Here is a 19,311-nt window from a genome sequence, read left to right as displayed (position 1 = left end):
AGAATAAAGTAATAAAGGTTGTAAACATGGTGATGTCCTTTCCATAAGAAGGTTCTATTGAAACTAAAAAAAGAAAAGTGTCCTCGCTCATCAGGGACAAACTACTGGCTGAACAGCTGCTTTGATACAAAAAAGTCCATTGTTAAAAGAGCTATACAAACAAAAATGAATTACAATTCAAATTGTCTCTGCAAGCACTTTGATGTCCTGTACATGGAGGTCTGGAAATCGGCATCTGTCTCTGCTTCTGACCCAGATATCGTGAGTGACAGAAGGTTTCAGATTTTCGTTGCCTGAGCATTTCAGGCCACATTTCAGCAAACGGAAAGACGGTTCGTTTCCCATTGAAAACACCTCATCCTTCAGGGTTCACCCGTAAATACACAAGTGCACCAAGACTTCTGTTCGAGTTCCATCCGAAAGGGAAGTTGGAATCGCTCTGGCTCGCTTCTATGCCTAACAAACTGGCATCATAGAATGGGGTCTTTCTCTTAATATGGATATTAGCGCGGTACTTTGATTCTAACTGCCCCAAGCCGGCCTCGGAAGCACAGCCGTGTGCGCTATAGGCTGGACACTGTTAGCCAGGCCGTGGAGATCAAATCCGTGGCTTTTTATTGGACTACCATGCAGTAAACATGTTAAAAAGAGTCCGGGGGGAAAAAGAGGTAACGCAAGATATTGAATTAGGAGGAAACGCTGTGGTTTTCGCTCCTTCCTCATTAAAAACAGCAGCCTCCTTTCTTCAGCCGGCGCTTGATCTTAATTATGGCGAGCGTGCCGGCACCGAAGGCCACGTGCTTCTCCCCCGGCCGCTCGAGTCAGATGCAGTCTGACGGGATGAGCTGCGGTATGAAAGAGAGTGAGTGAAACTAATCCTGCAGACTGTAATTGCTTCGCTTCAGGCGCGAGAGCACTTCTTTTGTTTACGTTGAAGAACGCCGGCTGCGCTCGGATCCGATACCCGGCCCGTCGATACGGTACGCGCCTGGAACTTCCTCTAAAGGTCGGCTCGAAACGTATAATGATACACCCAAAAGCCCGAAATCTCTCACGCTCGTTTACAAACAAGGGATGAATGGGATAACAAAGCCAAAGGGCGAATCCGATTTCCACGTTCACGCTGTGGCATTGGCGCAACACAAACGTTTATCAATGTGAAAGAGATACAAATCTGTTGAACGGCGAACGCCAGGGCCGGGAGAAAGAGAGTCAGTGGCAGGTGGTCACCTGCAGCTCAGCAGGTCTTTTTTCACATCAGTTAAAGACAATACCCGCTCGATCTGGACGTTCGTCCAGGGGTGAAAAGGGATCCGAAAAAAAGGTCTTTATCATGAGTTAATAGCGATTAGAGAACACAGACTGAAAGCAGCCCTTTTCATTCAGTCAACAGTAAAGGAAAAAAAAGGGCGCATTAGTGACAGATGGCTACAGTAAGAGCCTGAAATTAGACGTGCCATCTTGGCTGATAAGTAAATGATCTCTTTACAAGCAAAATTAAGTATCAAGTTTTCGGTTTCCTCACGGATTCTGATCGCACGTTCGTTAGGGATGTGCATCATTATAACTGAGGCTGACACGATTCGCATCTCGATGCATAGCCACAGTGCGATATCATGCAACGCAACACAATACACTACGGCTAGTTTCTTTCGTTCATGCATTTACTTAAAAATGACTTCTAATGCATGGCCCCTTTCACAAACAAGCCTTTTGGTGGGAAAAAAAAGGGGGGATTTTTTTTTTTTCAGTTCTGTCTCCAGGAAAATGCAGCTCTACCTCTGCCATGTTAATCTGTATTCTCTTTTAGGACACGCCTCTCTGTATTTTTGTGACACGTCATATTACGAAGCAGCAGCGGCGCTGAGAGAAACAGTTCAGCGAATCTACATGGAATATATTGGACACAGATTGTCGTTCAATTTGTAAGTAATAGAAAAAAAAGTATGGCGTTGAATAATAATAATATATGAGTAAATCTATTTATTTCTGATGCAAATATGTTGAAAAGGATACAAATGCCTACTTGTATCTGATGCACACTTTTTGTAAAAAACTTTTATGCCGAGGCACCGTTGCGTAGTCAGCGAGGAACATTCGGATTCCCGCCTTCTCCGCACTCCTTCTCCTTTAAATGAGGAAGTGAACAGAGGGCACAGCGAGAGCACAGCGAAGGGCACAGGGAGGGCACGGTGAGGGCGCACTCTCCCACTCATGCGGCTTAAGGACACGTGTACATACGTGCTTCCCTCCACACAAGTTTAGAGCTCCAGCACCACACGGAATGAGCAAAGGGCACATCAGATATTAGCATGTCTCCAGCTGTGAATGCTGAAACCAGTGCAGACTTGCAGCTGATTGTACAAACCTGCAAATGGTAGAAGTCATTAGTGAGATTAGGCGCGTCTGAACTCCACGCACTCTGTGCCAATCAGTAAATCCTGGACTTGTTATGCTTGCTGACCACCTGCACAAGTGTGTGCGTGTGTGTATGTTAAATGCATTGCTGTTAGTTGCTGATTGTTTGGTGCTATACAATATGTGCACATATATAGATATGTATATATTCCTCTCTCTCTTTGGTGGAATTAAAACCCCTGGGCAGATGCCGAAGTGGAAAAGGTCGGGTGTAACGAGAGGTTTTCTGTCCGGTTCTACACCACAACCGGCCGCGTACGTGACACTGATGTACGCGCGGTAATGAACTCGCAGCACTTCCTGGAGCTTGGAGTGAGGTGTGAAATCAAACAGCTATTATTATGTCCCTTGAAAGCCCCCCATTTCATTCGCACGCTTTGATCCAATTTAGAAAGTGAGATCCGTTCTACTGGTAATGCAGCTCTTCACGGTGTCTGTAATTAATACAGATTTTTTTTTTCCTTCCCCCTCCGTCCACTTTAATTCTGGGGACAGTGTGATATATTGCAGAGATTTCAGAGTGGAGGAAAAAAAATTAACACACAAATTCTATTTATGAGGACATGTGCATGGCGTAGGCGTGTCTGTCCGGATCTACCACCTTCTCTAATCAGGTAATGAGAGGAATCGGAGTTTGAGGTGTAACGTGGCCTAGAGCGGCGTACAAGAGCACCTTCACATCCGCGCTTCATTTCGCCGCTCTATTTATGGAGGTCTTACTGTTTTTTTTTCTTTTTCGTATGAAGGCTAATTATAAGACGGCTAACCGAAGTGGGTCCTTACGTTCATGTTTCTCTCCGCTTCTCTTCTTTCCTCTCCTTCTATCCTAACAGGAATTCAATGATCCTCAAGTGTCCAGTTTGAAGTGTTTGCTGAGGATACACTGATTCAGAAAAAGCCCCAAAACAAAGTCATTAATAGGTTACGTAACGAGTCAAATGAGTCATAAAAAGGTTACGTGTTGTGCTCTAGAGGCTCAAACATGTTTTGTCAAATATATCAAAATTATTTTAGTTATTATTGGTCACCCTTCTTATTTATTCATCCCCACGTATATATCATTTCCAATGCGCGACTGTACCGTTGCAATGACTCAAATACGCAACGTTCCAAAAGTATGTGGACACCTGGATTTGGATTTTTCACAGCAGAGACCCCAAACCACCAGGTCGTGAGTATTGCAACTCGTAACTCAGAGACCCAAACCTGTTCCTGTTTAAGCTCTTCTGCTATAGAGCTCTGACCTCAACCTTACTGGAATGAATTGGAACGCTGACTGCACTCCTCCTCAAGTCCTCCTACAGAGCATCAGCACCTGACTTTCCTCGCTGGTTAAACGAGCACAAATCTCCACAAGCACACTCAAATCTAGTGGGAAGATCTTCCCAGAAGCCTGGAGGTTACTACAAGAGCAATGTAGAATGAGATGGAAAAAAAAAAAGCATTTTAAGGTCAGGTGTCCACCAGGCTTTTGGAATTAGATCTCCATCATCTATACTTCCATATAAACTAGGAGAAGTGAAGAAAAAGCAGTTTCTGGTAAAGTGGTGTAGATGTGATTATAGCAAATATAGTTTTCTCTTTCTCTCGGTCTGTATGGGGAAGAGAGGGGGGGGAGATGGAGTGCCCGGCTGGTCATACAAGAGTAAGAGGCTAAGAGACTGTAGGAGAATAAAATAAATGGAGTGTATGTGTCACTGAAAGAATGAGTGAATGTGTGTGTGTGTGTGTGTGTGTGTGTGTGTGTGTGTGTAGTCGTAGTGTTTGCCTGATTGTTGGTCCCCTGTCACTCCTCAGCATTGATTTAAACAAGCAGCTATTGAGGGTTAGATGATCACTGGCCTGAAAAGGGACTCGTGTGTGTGTGTGTGTGTGTGTGTGTGTGTGTGTGTGTGTGTGTGTGTAACCCAGTTTGATGACCTTCCATACAGCCTCCTTCTCCTCCTCCCAAATGACAGACTGCTGAAGCTAAGCCAAAGCGACAAGCTGCACTCAGAGGCTGCAATCTACAACAAAGTGGCAGCAGCTCTGTGATCATTATTATGCAGAGACTCCACTGATGGCAGCCACTGAAAGAACATTTCACATCCCAATCGCTAGACGGTCATTCCACCAGAAACGGTGGCGCACATATTAAGCAGACTTTCCACTCCACGGCTTCGGCCACGGTCTTTAGAGTTTGTGAGCTAGATGGCCCCGGAGATGCCACTATGAAATCTGATTGGTTAAAGCAACTTTGCACTACAGGAGCCCACACTGTTGATTCTCAAAGGCCTTTCTGACCCTTATGGCTTGCCGCTGCTCAAATCCCAACTCCACCAGTAGCAGGTGAGATTGTTGGGCCCTTGAGCATGGCCCTTACCCCTCAACTGCTCAGTTGTATAAAATGAGGAAAAAACATTCTCGAATGCGACAGCGTAGCACGAAACTCGCAGGACAACTACAAACACATTCGTGCCGATGGCCAATGGCGGTTAGCGCTAATTCCGATCATCTGTCAGAAGTACGTTAAAAAATCTTAAAAGCCCACTGACATGCTGGAGTATAAAAGCGCTTTGTGTTGGCGTGTGAAGTCTCCCGAGCCCGATGTGACACGCTCGTCATCAGTATGACACGGATGTCACGACGGAACAGCAGAAGACCGGGTTCCTTTTTTGTTTTTTTCCGAGACGCACCACTGGGGCGCGTTGTCACATGTTTGATGGAAGTCCCATTGACAGCCTGTTCACGGAATCTCCGAAGTTTCTATCAGGGAATCATTTAAAATAATAAAGGCAATGAGATTCGTCGTCTCGGCAGCCGAGTGGAAAACGACTTCGCATTTCAAATGGCGTCTCATGCAGCAGACAGACGGCGTGGCTGCGCGTCTGCGTCGTCACGTTTCCACGGCGTAACAGTCAGGAATGGATGGGGAAGAGCGTGTGAAGGAGTGTGTGAGGACCCGAGCGGCCCGCTCGTACGCATCTTCCCGTTCCCTCGCTCCATCTCGTTTGTAGCGCGAGGAAGACGAAAGGCACAGGAGCGTGAAATCCGTTTCGGCGGGTCGTGTGCCGTGCCGTTAGCTTGGCGCTGAAGAGCGATGTCGGCCTGCTAATTAACCGCCTTTATCTCTGCCCCTCAGGCCCACGCTCACGAATACACACTGTGTTTAAACCCATACACACACACGTGCTCCCAGATTTTTTTGGGTTTTGGGTCAGTTTAAAATATGTGTGTGGATTACACTGCCGTACAAATGTGCATAAATATTCACCCCCCTTTGTTGCTCTTCACCCATGGACATGAGGAGAAACCACAAAGCTCTCAAAAACAATCCAGACCATATTTAAAACCTCGACTGGTCCCAACATCTCTCAGGGTCAGAGGTGGGAATACAGCAAGACTCTTTTCTGTTCTGCACCAAGGTGGTGGAATGACGTACCCTTAGAAGAGTCACTGGCTATTTTCAAACGACAGGTGAAGACCAACCTCCTCCTGAAAAACTTGTACTATCACTTATTTTCCTTGTTTTGTCTTTATGCAAAAATTCCATATAATCAAATTAGATCAATTCTGCAATATTTATAATATAAATTATTCATAATATAATCTTTTTTCTCAACAGTTTCAGGCCTTGTGAATCAGTGTTAAATGCTGTGAACGTCAATACAAAAGCAATATAAAATAAAAAGTAATTCTAAAGGAAATGTGGAATAGCGTGCTGTTCGAGGAAGCGGCCGTGAAAAACTGTCACGAAGGCGTCCTGCTACAGAAAACTGAACTTTTTTTCCCCGCCGCTCCGTAACGACGTAATAGCCCCGCTTGCTAACCTGCAATTTAGCACTTTGTACGAGACTGACAATATAATGAGACGCTAAACAATGAAGACCTCGCGCTATAAGCAACAATTATTCCAATGTAAAACATCTCGCTGCTCGAGGCCGGTTTTTCACATTAAAACTGAGGTGCGCTCACAGAGCCCAGAGCGCCACAGGACTACTTTCAACTGCACTGCGTCAGTTTTCAATTCAACCACCTTCGATAAATTTGGGCTGTGTGTTACCTCGTATTTAACAACAGAACAATTTCATTTCCTGTTCAAATCAAATGAACAGTTGAACAACAAAGTTCAAAGGAACAGTTGAACAATTTCCTGAATAATTTACTCTTCCAATTTAAAGGATCAGCTGAATAATTTCATGTTCAATTTAAAGGAACAGCTGAAAAATTTCCTGTCAATTTAAAGGATCAGCTGGATAATTTCATGTTCAATTTAAAGGAACAGCTGAATAATTTCCTGTCAATTTAAAGGAACAGCTGAATAATTTCCTGTCCAATTTAAAGGAACAGCTGAATAATAACAGCTGAATAGTGTTACTGCACGTGTCAAGACGTGTTGTGTTTGTGCAAATTCTGGTTTTCAGCAATAAATAATGATTATTACTCAAAAGTAAAACGAATGAAATAAAAAACAAGATGGACAACAGGTAATCATGTCATCCTTTTAGATGTAAGTGTTGTACAGAAACGTGTCGGGGTCGAATATGAGAGAGAATTAATTCGAACTATACGCTATAATGAAGCACTAAAAATACTACAGCACGCAGGCTCTTTAAACACACTACAGACAGCAACCAAACGTTTCATTTCTAGTGAGTCAGACTTCAATTTTCTTGTTTGCAAATTCTAAATCAAGCATTTATTCCAGGCCGTCAATCAAATCCATGTTCTTGCCATCTGCTTCTGCCCATGGTTTATACTCTAGGGCCAAAAGTATTGGGACACCTGACTTTTCCACCCATATATGGTTCTTCACCAAACCGTTCCAACCAAGTTGGAGGTGCACACTTGTACAAGATGTGTTCAAGGCCCAAACCTGCTCCAGCATGATAGTGCTCCCTGTGCACAAAGCCAGCTCCATGAAGATCTGCTTTCCATGGGTTTGGAAGATGTGAAAAGATCTTGAGTGCGCTGCTGTAGTGCTCTGAGCTCAAACCTTTTTTTTAGGGGTGAATTAGAACATTGTGTGCCCCCTCACCCCCACTAATCTAATGTTAAGGTGTCTGCAAACTTTTGACTATACAATGTACCTGAGATTCTTTTTATTATGCACTGTCTAGACAATGGTCATGACTAGGGCTCAAATGGTTCCTCAAGAAATTTGAATTCGGGGAAGGTGGTAGCTTCAGTGGTTAAAGCATTGGTCTTTGGATCAGAAAGTTAAAAGTTTATATCCCACAACCACCAAGCTTCCACTGCTGGGCCCTTGAGCAAGGCCCTTAACCCTCTCCTGCTCATTTGTAACTCGCTCTGGATAAGGGCATCTGCCAAATGCCATAAATGCAAATGCTTCCCTTAGATCCCTTTAACTACACACGGTGCACTGTGTTTCTGAACGGACCGTTGTTACCGGCGCACCACCCGCTAAACTATAGAGTGCTCTGGACAGGTAACACAGAAGATGCTGCTGAATGAAAAATGGAGGAACGGAGGGAAAACAAAGAGGAGAAAATCCAGTTCAGAGAAAACGACAAAGTTTCAACTTTAGTTTAAACATAAACACTGTACAGCGTGATTTCTTTTTTTTTTTTAAGAAATGTATATATTTTAATTTATTGATATTTCTGTTTGCATGTCGATGATTTAATGCATTAAATGGGTTTTACTCGAATAAATACACTTTTTTTCTCTGCAAAACCACCACCCTCAAAGCTAGAAGCATAACAAAAAGTTATTATTGACGTGTATGGTTTGAAAAGGGATGTGGGTGTCCACATACTTTTGGGTTCTATAGTATAGCATCAGATTCTCCACTTATTCGATTTTGGTCATATTTTTTTCCCTTTCGGACTGAAGGTTCATCCGTATTATTAATTCATCACCAGGCTGCATGTATGGCACATACCGTAATCCGGCGATCAAACTCGCCCTAATCCTCGTAATTAACCGCTGATCCGTTTGCGGTTTGTGAGCTTCGAGTTGTGGAGCCACCGGATTGATTGGAGTCGGATAATATAGATTGCGCGCTGAGCCAAGCGAGAGCGAAGCAAACGGCAAGATCGGCGAGATCGGCCGCGGACAGGAAGTTGGATCGCTTACCACAAACATGGCTCTGAAGTTGCTCAGGTCTGTGAAGAACTCGTCCACGGAGGTCTTCTTGGGGTCGACGGCGAAGTACTCCACCATGTTCAAGTACAGCGTGTTCATGTTGCTGTGCATGGCATCCAGTTTCTGGTGCTGTTCCTTCGCATGGGTGAAGAAGCTGTGAGAAGCTGCAGTTAAGGGTTCAAGTGGAGCGTATGGTGTGGTTACATTGTAAGATCAAAAGTATTGGGACAACCTTTCCGGCGCCTTCTCAAAACGAGCAAACCATCGCGAAATCTCCGTAAGGTTGCGTACAGGAAACAGAATTGAGTCGGTCACCTTTTGACTCTTCTAGTTCGAGTCGTTTGTCAATTGACTCCCATAGATGCTATCCAGTGCATTACACAGAACAGAAACAGAACCGGGAAGTTAATCTCATGAGTCCTCTGGTCCGAGTCGTACGTCCTTTTGTCATGTGACTCAGACATACTGAAGGCTATGAAGGCGATTAAAGGAAATAAATGAACTAAAATGATCTTCCCATCACTATTGTGCAGCTCTGAATCCACTTAGAGCAGTTATTAAGCCTCATCAGACACGTGCGAAAGGAAATTGATCTTGCGGGCACGTTCACGCTCGTGCTCACACACACACACACACACAAAGCTTTATTAACTCAAAAATAGTGGGATGAAAACACAGCACTGACTTTAGAGGAGGGAAGGGGAGGGGGGTAGAGGTGGGTGAAAATCTTTGAAGTAGATCAAAGTTTTCCTCTCACAATAGCGAACGAATAGCGAGCTGTCCACATAAAGGTACAGACGGAGAGAAATCAATGGCCAGCTGGGGGGAGAGAAAAAGAGAAAGATAAAACAGAAAGACAAAATATATATATATATATATATATATATATATATATATAAAAAATCTTCAATGGAATCAGAAATGTCAGGGGCTAAAATGTAGATTTCTGTCCAAAACGGCTTTTTTTTCCAAATATAGGACGATCGCAGCTCAGAGGGAGCGCGCGTGAAAGACGTAAAGCGCGCGGTTAGCATGCTAGGCGTCACGCAGGGGTGTTATTAAACTTCCTTGGAATTAGTCCGCTCGAGCTTTGCATATCAAATCATTCGTGCCTCGAGTCATGTGAAATATTGGCAAACTGTTGCGTCGCTTCTCTCAGACACGCTTCGTCTGAGAGCGAAAAAACACAGTGCGTGTGGATTTACATACACATGATACAGAGGAAAGTTTCTAGACGCCTTTTTTTAAACATCTGCCCCACTCTTCTGGGAAGATCTTCCACTAGATTTTGTGGAGCTTCGTGTTAAATGGGGTTGAGGTCGGCGCTCTAAAGCGGGCCAATCAAGAACTTCAACATCTATGTAAAGTGGATCTCCGTGAATGTCATCCTACAGCGTCCAGAGTCGACTGTCAAATTTTTAGGAAGAACCGCGTACGGATGGAAAAGCCTGGTGTCCCAATACTTTTGCTCTCACGGTTATTACTGTCTGCACCTCAGCTGGACGAACAGATTAGTTATCAGTGGCTGTGGGGTTTTAGACGTTTTTGTGCGGCTCTTTGACGCAATTCTGGCAACCGTGCACAACAATAATGATTTGAATGAAGCGATTTTTCAGTAACGAACGAAAAAAAAAAAGGCAAAGGTTTTTGAAATGAAAATAAATAAAATCAGTGTCTGAATCAAGAATCCCTCAAAAGTGGAACCGAGCCACTGTGGCGTTGAGGTGAACATCGCATTAGCTTGATTACTGGGTGGCTAATGTATAAATTAAAGGAATTGCCCTCAGGCTAATTTATAAATGAGCACGAAAGTCGATGCTGCACCGGTTGCAGCAGCTTCTCGCAAAGTGAGACCGTTTCTGACCGGGATACGATGCGGTTCACGCCATTTTCCTCCTCACAATCGTATCCTTCACCGATGGTGACAGAGAGACACCCGGGCCGAGCGTTCAGGCTCACGGCCGCCGGTCTATTTGTGGCATTATCGGGTTTTTCAGAGCTTCTGACCAAAGCATGCTGCATATCATAACTACAACTCGCGCTCACCAACACTCTACGAGGTTCCTCTCTCTCTTCTCTCACACACACACACACACACACACACACAGATGAGCTGTGAGATGAGCTGTCACCGAGTGAGGCCACTGCACCAAACAAGATTAATATTTAAGACGACATTAAAGTCGGAGAATATTTGCAGTTCGTCTTTAAAGAAAAAAAAAATATTCCGGACCCCTCGCTTTTTTTTGGGGAGAAAAAGCAGGAAGCGGTGTTTGCTGTGCCGAATATTTCTGCAGGTTCTAAAAATAATCTTCGTGCTCTTACTTATAGAGTGAAGTATTCAGACGCCTGACTTTTCCAGCCACGTCTGGTCCCTCAGCAAAAAAATAAAAACCCGAGGCACACATTTCAACTAGGGGAACTCGAAGCTGTTCTGGAGTGACGGTGCCCCTGTGCACAATCCAGCTCCATGAAGATATGCTTTACATGGGTTGGACTGAAAGATCTTGAGCGTTCAGGCCTCCTGACTTCCTCCTACATCAACACCTGACTTAACTAACACCCTTGTGGCCAAAGCAGCCCAAATCTCCACTATCTCCGTACACGCCAACATCTAGTGGGGGTCGTTACAGAAGGAAATGGAAAGTAAATGTGGAATGGGATGCTGTGGTACTTCATCTACGATGGGGATTAAATCATGAGTTGTTGAAGGAGAAATATCGATTCATTGAATGTTGCTAGAGGTCAGACATGGGAAGGAGGTGAAGAATTCCACGTAGTCAGTCAGCCGAACTCGAGACTGGAGTTCAACCTGGGACTAGGCTTAAAACAGCAAGGTTTCCACCTCGCAGCGGGCCGCGCAACGAACCCTGCAGCAGTTTTAACTGTACTTCCTCACTCACCCACGGCCCAACAGCATGCTGCTACACATCTGCTCGAGAGGGAGGGTGTAAGACACACAGTCAGAGCTCAAACCCCTACAACCCAAATCCTCATACTGGTGTCTGGTGGCCGTTCTACATGCTTCAGTATCAGCGCGGCGGCAGAGTTCCACGCCGGTTTCTCCTTTCCAAAGGCCTGATCGCATGGATGAGAGGACACGATAAACATGTCTCTAAAAGCAACGAGCTTCGCATTCCACGAGACTGCGTTTGAGACAGATGGGAAATATGGCACAAATTATTTGATTACAACCAAGGCTTAAAAAACATACTCGAAAGACCACACGCTCATACTGAGGGATCTTCCCTCGGTTCACTGGGGCTTTACAACCCATAAATACTGATATACGGTGCCCTTCGATAATATTGGCACCCTCTGTAAATAAGGTTGGGAAAATTTGTCTTTCATGTTTAACCTTTTGTTCTTTTGTTGTAAAAAACATTAAGAAAAAATGACAACCCAGTTTTATCAATACAGGCATCAAGGACTATTAAATATAAACAGATATCAAATGGACACCAGACTGTCTGTCCAGAAATCTCAACATGGGCTGTGGTTGGATTTTGCCACAGTATGGTGATCAGGATAATAACACTAAAGGTCAACCGATTCGTCAGCTATCGGCAAAAAATCCATAGCGATAGTTTTTCAGGGTTGCGTTATACAGTTACGAGAGCAGCCTCTAGAGGTGAATCACTGAAGCCACGTGCTGTGTCTTATTTTATTAATTTTGAATGAAACGGTTTTTCCTCAATATTTATTAATATAATTATTATATTTTTATTTTATTTTATTTAGCACTTTTTAATGATTGTTACATGGCACTGTCCAAGTACTCCTTTCTTTAAACCTAATCTGGAGTGACGACTGGAGCAAAAGAAGCCCGGATCGATCTCCTGGGCGGAGGCGGCACTGCGCCGGAGCTCCTCGGCATCTCGGGGGCGTCCCAAGGCCAGAACTTTTCTGCTGACGGAGTCTACCTGCACTGGGCTGATTTACAAAGCGAAACATCTGCTCGCACCACCGCATCACTGATGTGAGAACAACACCGGGGAATTGCTCGCTTAATGAAAAGTGTGTGTGTGTGTTTCTGCTTGGGAGACTTTCATTAGGTCCATGAAGTAAGGGGGTGGATAGAGATTATGTTAACAAGGACACGGCATTGTGATGCATGTGGACTCTGAGCTAGAGAGAGAGAGGCGAGAGCGAGAGAGAGAGAGAGAGAGAGAGAGAGAGTGATGAGTGTATAAGATGAAAAAGTCAGGAAAAGTATCTGACCACAAAAAGTATCCGCGTTCATTGCTACGGGCTGACCACACACACACACACACACACACACACACACACACACACTCACACGGCCTTCAACTTCTTAACCCACTCCACCTGTCAAACTCACGACAAAGCTTAAAGCTCTCACTACCTACTGACAAACTGACACGCACTTCTCACTGCAGGGCTTTAAAGTACAACACACACGTACACACACATACACACACATAGAGCTTCCAACAGCATACACTTCTGCAGCGCTCAACAATCATGGACCAGCAGTAGACAAGATTTGGAGCATGCCTGGACACCTACATGAATTCACACACACACACACACACACACACACCCCAAAAAGAAGCGCTCATCTACTCCATAATGAACCGAGACATGTGCTGGGCAGCTGCTAGAACCGAGTCTGACACACACATTAGCGCTAATACAGCTCGGAATGAGTCTGGAGATGAGACACTAAAACGTGAAAATTAATGCTACACCAGAAAAAATAAAGATGGAACAAGAAAAAAAAAAAAAAAAACGCCACTTGCGAGGTTCCATCCAAACCAATGTCCTTCTTTGGGCTTTTTCTTACTGATCATATTACTGCCAATCGAGACGTTCACGACGCGAAAGACCGTAACGACAGAATAAATGAAAACGGTGCTTGATTACGGAAACCCCTCTACATCCCCTGCTTTCATCATCCGACAGGCTTCATACGAGACCAGGCCAAAATTATGTGGACAGCGGCTTTGAGACACTCTTCCTGGAAAGATATCTGGGGATATTCACTATATTTTTGTATGCAGAGATTTTTGCTCGTTCAGCCACAAGAGCTTCAGCGAGTTCAGGAGGTGGTGATGTTCAAGAAGGCTCGGCGTTCCACCAACCCAACATTCACACTGTATGTTGAGTACAGGAGCATCGTCATGCTGGAAGAGTCGTGAATTTTTGGCCCCTTAGGTTCCTTAGACAAAAATTTCTTGGATAAGTTTCTTATACAACTGCTTCCGGTTTTGAGAGAAAAAACACATATGGCTGTGACGATTAGGTGTCCGTATACTTTTGGCCAAGGTCAGGGTGGAGGACAGGGACAGGGTGGAGGACTTTGTAAATCATCAGACATCACCTTTGGGATGAATGTGAACAGAACCCCAGGTCTCCTCACATCACCTACATAAGTATCTGACTTTACTAACACTCTTGTGGCTGATGAACACAAATTGGAACACAAATGGTTCTGTGGTGTGACACACAAACAAGAGTTTTACACAATTCTTAGTCACACAAAAAAACTACATGCTTCATACACGACGAGGCCATAAGTATAGGGACACAAGTAAAAACAGGAAAAATGGGTGAAAGCAGTGTAGACGAGATCATCGGGTCAATGGAAAAGGCTCGAATGCCACACATGAATCTTCACCAGACCGTTTTTGGACGTGGTAGCATGAAATATTTCCTTCACGTGAGAACTTGGAAACCCGAACCTGTTCCAGGATGACATGAAGATATGTTTTATATGGGTTGGAAGATCTTGATTGGCCTGCTATAGAGCTCTGACCTCAACCCTACTGGGATGAGCGCTGAGTGCACCTCATACCTCTCCAATCTCCACAAAATCTAGAGGAACATCTTCAGAGTTGAGGTTGAACGAGGTTGTGGCGCCGGTTCACAAAAAAAAAGAATCGAGAAAGATTAGTCAGGCTGAAGCCTGCATCGTTGCTGAGATGCTTCGGGTTGAAGGGCGTGCGTGCTGCATTTCAACAGGAAGCGCTATGAGTGCATCAATCGCACAAACACACACACAGAAAAGCCATGCAGGATAATGATCTCCCCTGACTGCCTCCTGTCCGGTCCGTGTCAGATAGAGGAGATGAGAGTAGAGTACGGGGGAGGGAGATGCAGGAGAACACGACGCCGACGCTTTCAAATCCGACTTCCCCAAAATCAGTAATTTGTTTATGGGGATTGAGCGATCCATCAGGACGTCGACCTCCTCGCGGTTGTAGATGCGTGAACACGCCGAGGACGAGATAAGGCGAGGAATAATAATCCGGCGAGACGCTTGATAAAATATAATAATAATAATAATAATAATAATAATAAATAAATAAATTGAAAAGGGAAAAAAAATTAAACATCTGCAGACTCGAGTAAACTGGGAAACCTAAAGCGTGCGAAAAGCGCAGAGTGAAGAGGAAAAGGAAAAGCAGAGTGGAATGGAAATGTGGTGCGAAACTCCATTATTTAACACACACCTGCTGGAAGCCTGACGTGACCTGCTGACATTCTGTGGTAAATAATTAAAATACACAGCAAGTCTTACAAACGGACCTGCGCTCTGATTAGAGAGTGTAACTGTGTGTGTGTGTGTGTGTGTGTGTGTGTGTGTGTGTGTGTGTGTGTGTGTGTGTGTAATAATGGCAGCAGAGGGCATGGGGTGAAAGGTTCTGAATATAAGCTTGGTGCTTTGACACCTGTATTCGAAAGTGTAAATCTGTGTATGTACGTGTGTTTGTGTGTGTGTGTGTGTGTGTGTGTACAATAAAAGGATATGGCCATCTTGTTGTAGAACATGTCATCCTGGTTGTCAGGGGAGCTGAAGGTGTCCAGATCTTTCTCCAGCTGCAGCAGCTGCTTCTCCATCTGCTTTAAACTCTTCTCCAGGTTCTCCGCCGAGACTAAACACACACACACACACACACACACACACACACACACACACACACACACAAAGCTATGAGTTTATCAGAAAGCAGCTATACAGGGAATCACATCCATAGCACAAATGCCATGAGGAAAAAAAAAAAAAAAAAAAGACTGGTGTATTCATTAATTTCAAACATCCAATCCCCCCCCCACCACCCAAAAAAAACCCAAACACACAGGTAAACACCCAAGGCGGCGATTATAATTGGATCGTTATTACCTGTGAAAGAATGGCGATGAAACCCCGCTGCCTGGCTGCATATTAAGGAATGTATACGACCAAAAGTTCTGAAGAATTAGGAATAATTTCACACCCAACCCAAATAAAAGTCTTTGAAGTCTGCTAGTCTCATTGAAAATATCAACAGCGAGCGAAAATCTATCAATAACCCTTACACTCGCGCTTCCTCAACATAATGCATAATGGTGTGTGTGTGTGTGATGGAGATTTTGACATTCAGGTCTGTGTGTGATTAGTATACTACTGTAGACGCCTGAAGTCCTTCAAACTTATGTTCTGTTAGTATTCCAGCATTTTCTTTGGTGATACACTTTGGAACATTCCTACTTGTGTTCTTTCTGAGTAGGAAATCTGTTTCTTTGTTTTTATGTTTATTGCAGTGCGTTAATATGCGTTTTATGGTCATGGCTCTTTTTTTTTACAGTGTTTTACAGTCTGGAGTGACCGATAACGACATCTCGTATTTTTGGTCTGGTCGTGTCCGGATTTAAAATGGGATTAAAGATGGGGATGTGCCATTTATTGCCGATTCGTTTAATGGGGATTTGTGTTCGTTCGGCCACAAGTAAAGTCAGGTGGGGTTCAGAAAATGACCAATTCCAGAAGAAAAATAAATAAATAAATATAACAAATTATTAAGTGTTCCTCAGTTGTTGTGGTTCATTGTAAATAAATAAATAAATAAATAAATAAATAAATAAATAAATAAATAAATATTTTTGAGGTGATAATGTGGGGCAATGATGTGCAGGAGTGTGTTCTTTGAGCGAAGGCTGTCAAGGTCACCACAGTCGTCATAACAACAAAAAAAGATTTTTAATAAAAAATTAAAATAAATAAATAAAATTAATTAATATCAAATTATTAATAATAAAAAAATGGCATATGGCTACAGACCACACACACACACACACACACACACACACACACACACACACACACACACACACACACACACACATCCCAGTCAGACTATGACAGCTTGAACTTGTGAGTTTGGTGCTCGTTTGTCATGTTTCATTAGGTGGTATAGATTTCCAGTTGGTGCTTCGGTATACAACAACCAGCCTAATTAGGTACATCACAACAGCAGCATTCTTTTAACACACACACACACACACACACACACACACACACACACACACACACACACACACACACACTCCAGATAACAAACATAAATAAAATGTGAAAAAAAGAGCACCCATTCATCAGACACGCCGAATATAGAACGCACTGAAACGCTCGGCAATGGCAGAGCGTTCGCGTAAGTTCACGTCGTTTCGGATTCGGCGTAAACACGAGCGTTTGATCGGCGCTGCGTCTATTTCGAGCCGTGGTGTCGGCAGAACTTCGCAGAGGAGCTTTAAAGTCGGCATGGAATGAGCGAGCGCTTCTGCACATCAAACCCGGAGATGCGGTGCCGTCCTGGCACTTTCTCCTCGAGGCCACGCTGAGATTAGCATGCTAAAGCCGGCCGGGGGTTGTTGAGTACAGAGGAGGCAGGAAATGTGCTCGAAGAAAGAAGGAGGCCATCGTGAGGGCATCTGGGTGGTCTTAGAGTTCACAGGAGGCACGCTTTAAGTCCGTACAAATCTCGGGGGAAGTGTGGTTGTGTGTGTGTGTGTGTGTGTGTGAGAAACTTTTCAAAGCTCATTCCAGCCTTCAGTACTGCTTTTTCATTCCCATTGTTCCTCGCAGATAACGAAGCAAAGCAGCCACTCCCACAGAAAAACCAACAAATCTGTCCGAAACACTTCATTACACACACTGTATGGGCAAAAACTTTGTGGGCGCATGAGCATAAGATTCGTATGCGATTTTTCCACACGGTTTGAGAGAATTGTTCTTCAAGCACCAAATTTAAACTGCTTTATTACAAGATACACAGATTTCTTCGGTCCTGTCAAGATGACAAAAACATGACGACTAGGACGTGTGGATTTGCACGTTTACACCACGTACAGCTGCTATCACTCAGGGTGCACTCACTTTTTTTTTTTCGATTGCCAGCTATTTGGACAATAATGGCTGTACAGCATGTTGAAAACGCATCCTGGAGGGCCTTGTTGATTAAATCGATTTGTTTACGTTATGCGAGGCTCTACACTGGCATTGGATTAATCAGTCTGCGGGGTCACACGCTTCATTTTCTATAACTTTGCAGGTGAACTGAATCATCCTTATATATCTCACGTATTTGACCACATCGTTCTTCTCGTCCCCGGCATGTGCTGTACTGTATTTGCTGCTTCTTGCACTTGTGTATGTTTTCTATGTTTGTTTAGACTCTGGCCGGTTGTTGGCAGGAAAGGGCTAGTGGTTAAGACTTGAGATCAGAAGGTTGTGATTTTAAATCCCAGCATCAAAAAGCTCCAATTCATGGGCCCTTGAGCAAGGCCCTTAACCCTTCAACTGCAGAGTTGTATAGATGACATTTCGAGTCGCTCTGGATGAAGGCGTCTGCCGTAAGATGTTTACAGCGAGTAAAATTACATTTACAGATCATTTAACAATAAGCATGGAGTTTGGGTAACGATCATATACACGCCTCGCCACCGTCTCCACTTGTGACTTACTCAAGGGCCCAAAAATGGCAGCTTGATGTGACCTGAGCTTGGCAGCTTGATGTGGACCCCCTTAAAAATACACACATCATCTTCTTTCGGCTTCTCCCATTAGGGGTTGCCACAGCGGCTTATCTGTCTCCATACAACCCCCGTCCTCTACATCTGCCTCTTTCAAACCAACCACCTGCATGTCTTCCCCTAACCACATCCATAAACCTCCTCCTTGGCTTTCCTCCTTCCTGGGGGCTCCATCCTCAGCATTCTCCTGCTGTCCACATATTGCTGGAGCAGAACTTGAATACAGTAGAATGAGTTTTGCCATTAAAATGCTGCAAGCAACTGAAATTTGACCAACGATCAAGACGTCCAAACATCACGACCTTAAAAAATAAATAAATACTTGCAAGTCTTTTATGATTTTCAGTGACTGATTGAAGCGATTCTAGAAATCCTAGGAAATCTGGAAAATCTCACGCGAAAGATTATGGAGAATCATTTCGGCAGGTGGAAAGGCACCGTCGATGAAACAGTTTGAAGAAAAATTTACAAAATTGTTCAAGTGATGAGTGGAAAAAAAAATAGAAGCACCTCAGATCGCAACAGAAACCTCAAGTCTGTCTTATAAACAAATGTTGTTGGTACAATCAGCATCCAGGGTCACGTGTTTGAAGCCATGGACACATTAAATCAGGTGGTTATTGGTGGTGGTCATGTAATGCTGTGGAAGAAGGGACTCTGAAATCTAATGACTTGATTTTGGCGATTGCTTGTGGAGGATTGAGGTAAAGTGAGAAGGTCTGGAGTGAATTCAGCATTCCAATAAACCTCATCTTCATGGAGCCTCTAGGGGCATTGTAACAGTTTCAACAAAGGGGTCAACACAGGGTCCCCCAGGGCAAGGGTTTTTACACTCTGATTTCTGAGCTGTTGCAGCTGCTTGTGTGTTTGAGGGCGTTAAACGTCAAAAAGTTAAAAAGAGAGCCCTCCGAGCGAGCGGAATCCACAAGTGTGAAAGTGCCATAGAATACAGATTAACATGGCAGAGGTAGAGCTGTCGAGAAGGGGCCA

The 19,311-nt window shown here is 44.1% G+C and overlaps 1 protein-coding gene across 1 annotated transcript in view; it reads right to left on the bottom strand.

The window, feature by feature from the left end:
- The window catches only part of diaph3 (diaphanous-related formin 3), a 287,165-nt gene that overhangs the window by 79,249 nt on the left and 188,605 nt on the right, over positions 1-19,311 (bottom strand). Inside the window, 2 exon segments of the mRNA XM_046857511.1 lie at positions 8,497-8,661; positions 15,280-15,403. Of these exon segments, the coding sequence (XP_046713467.1) occupies positions 8,497-8,661; positions 15,280-15,403 (289 nt within the window).

This window comes from Silurus meridionalis, chromosome 9 (assembly GCF_014805685.1).
Source record: "Silurus meridionalis isolate SWU-2019-XX chromosome 9, ASM1480568v1, whole genome shotgun sequence".
NCBI lineage: Eukaryota > Metazoa > Chordata > Actinopteri > Siluriformes > Siluridae > Silurus > Silurus meridionalis.
The sequence above is the reverse complement of the archived record's forward strand: the minus strand, read 5'-3'. Positions and strand labels throughout refer to the sequence as shown.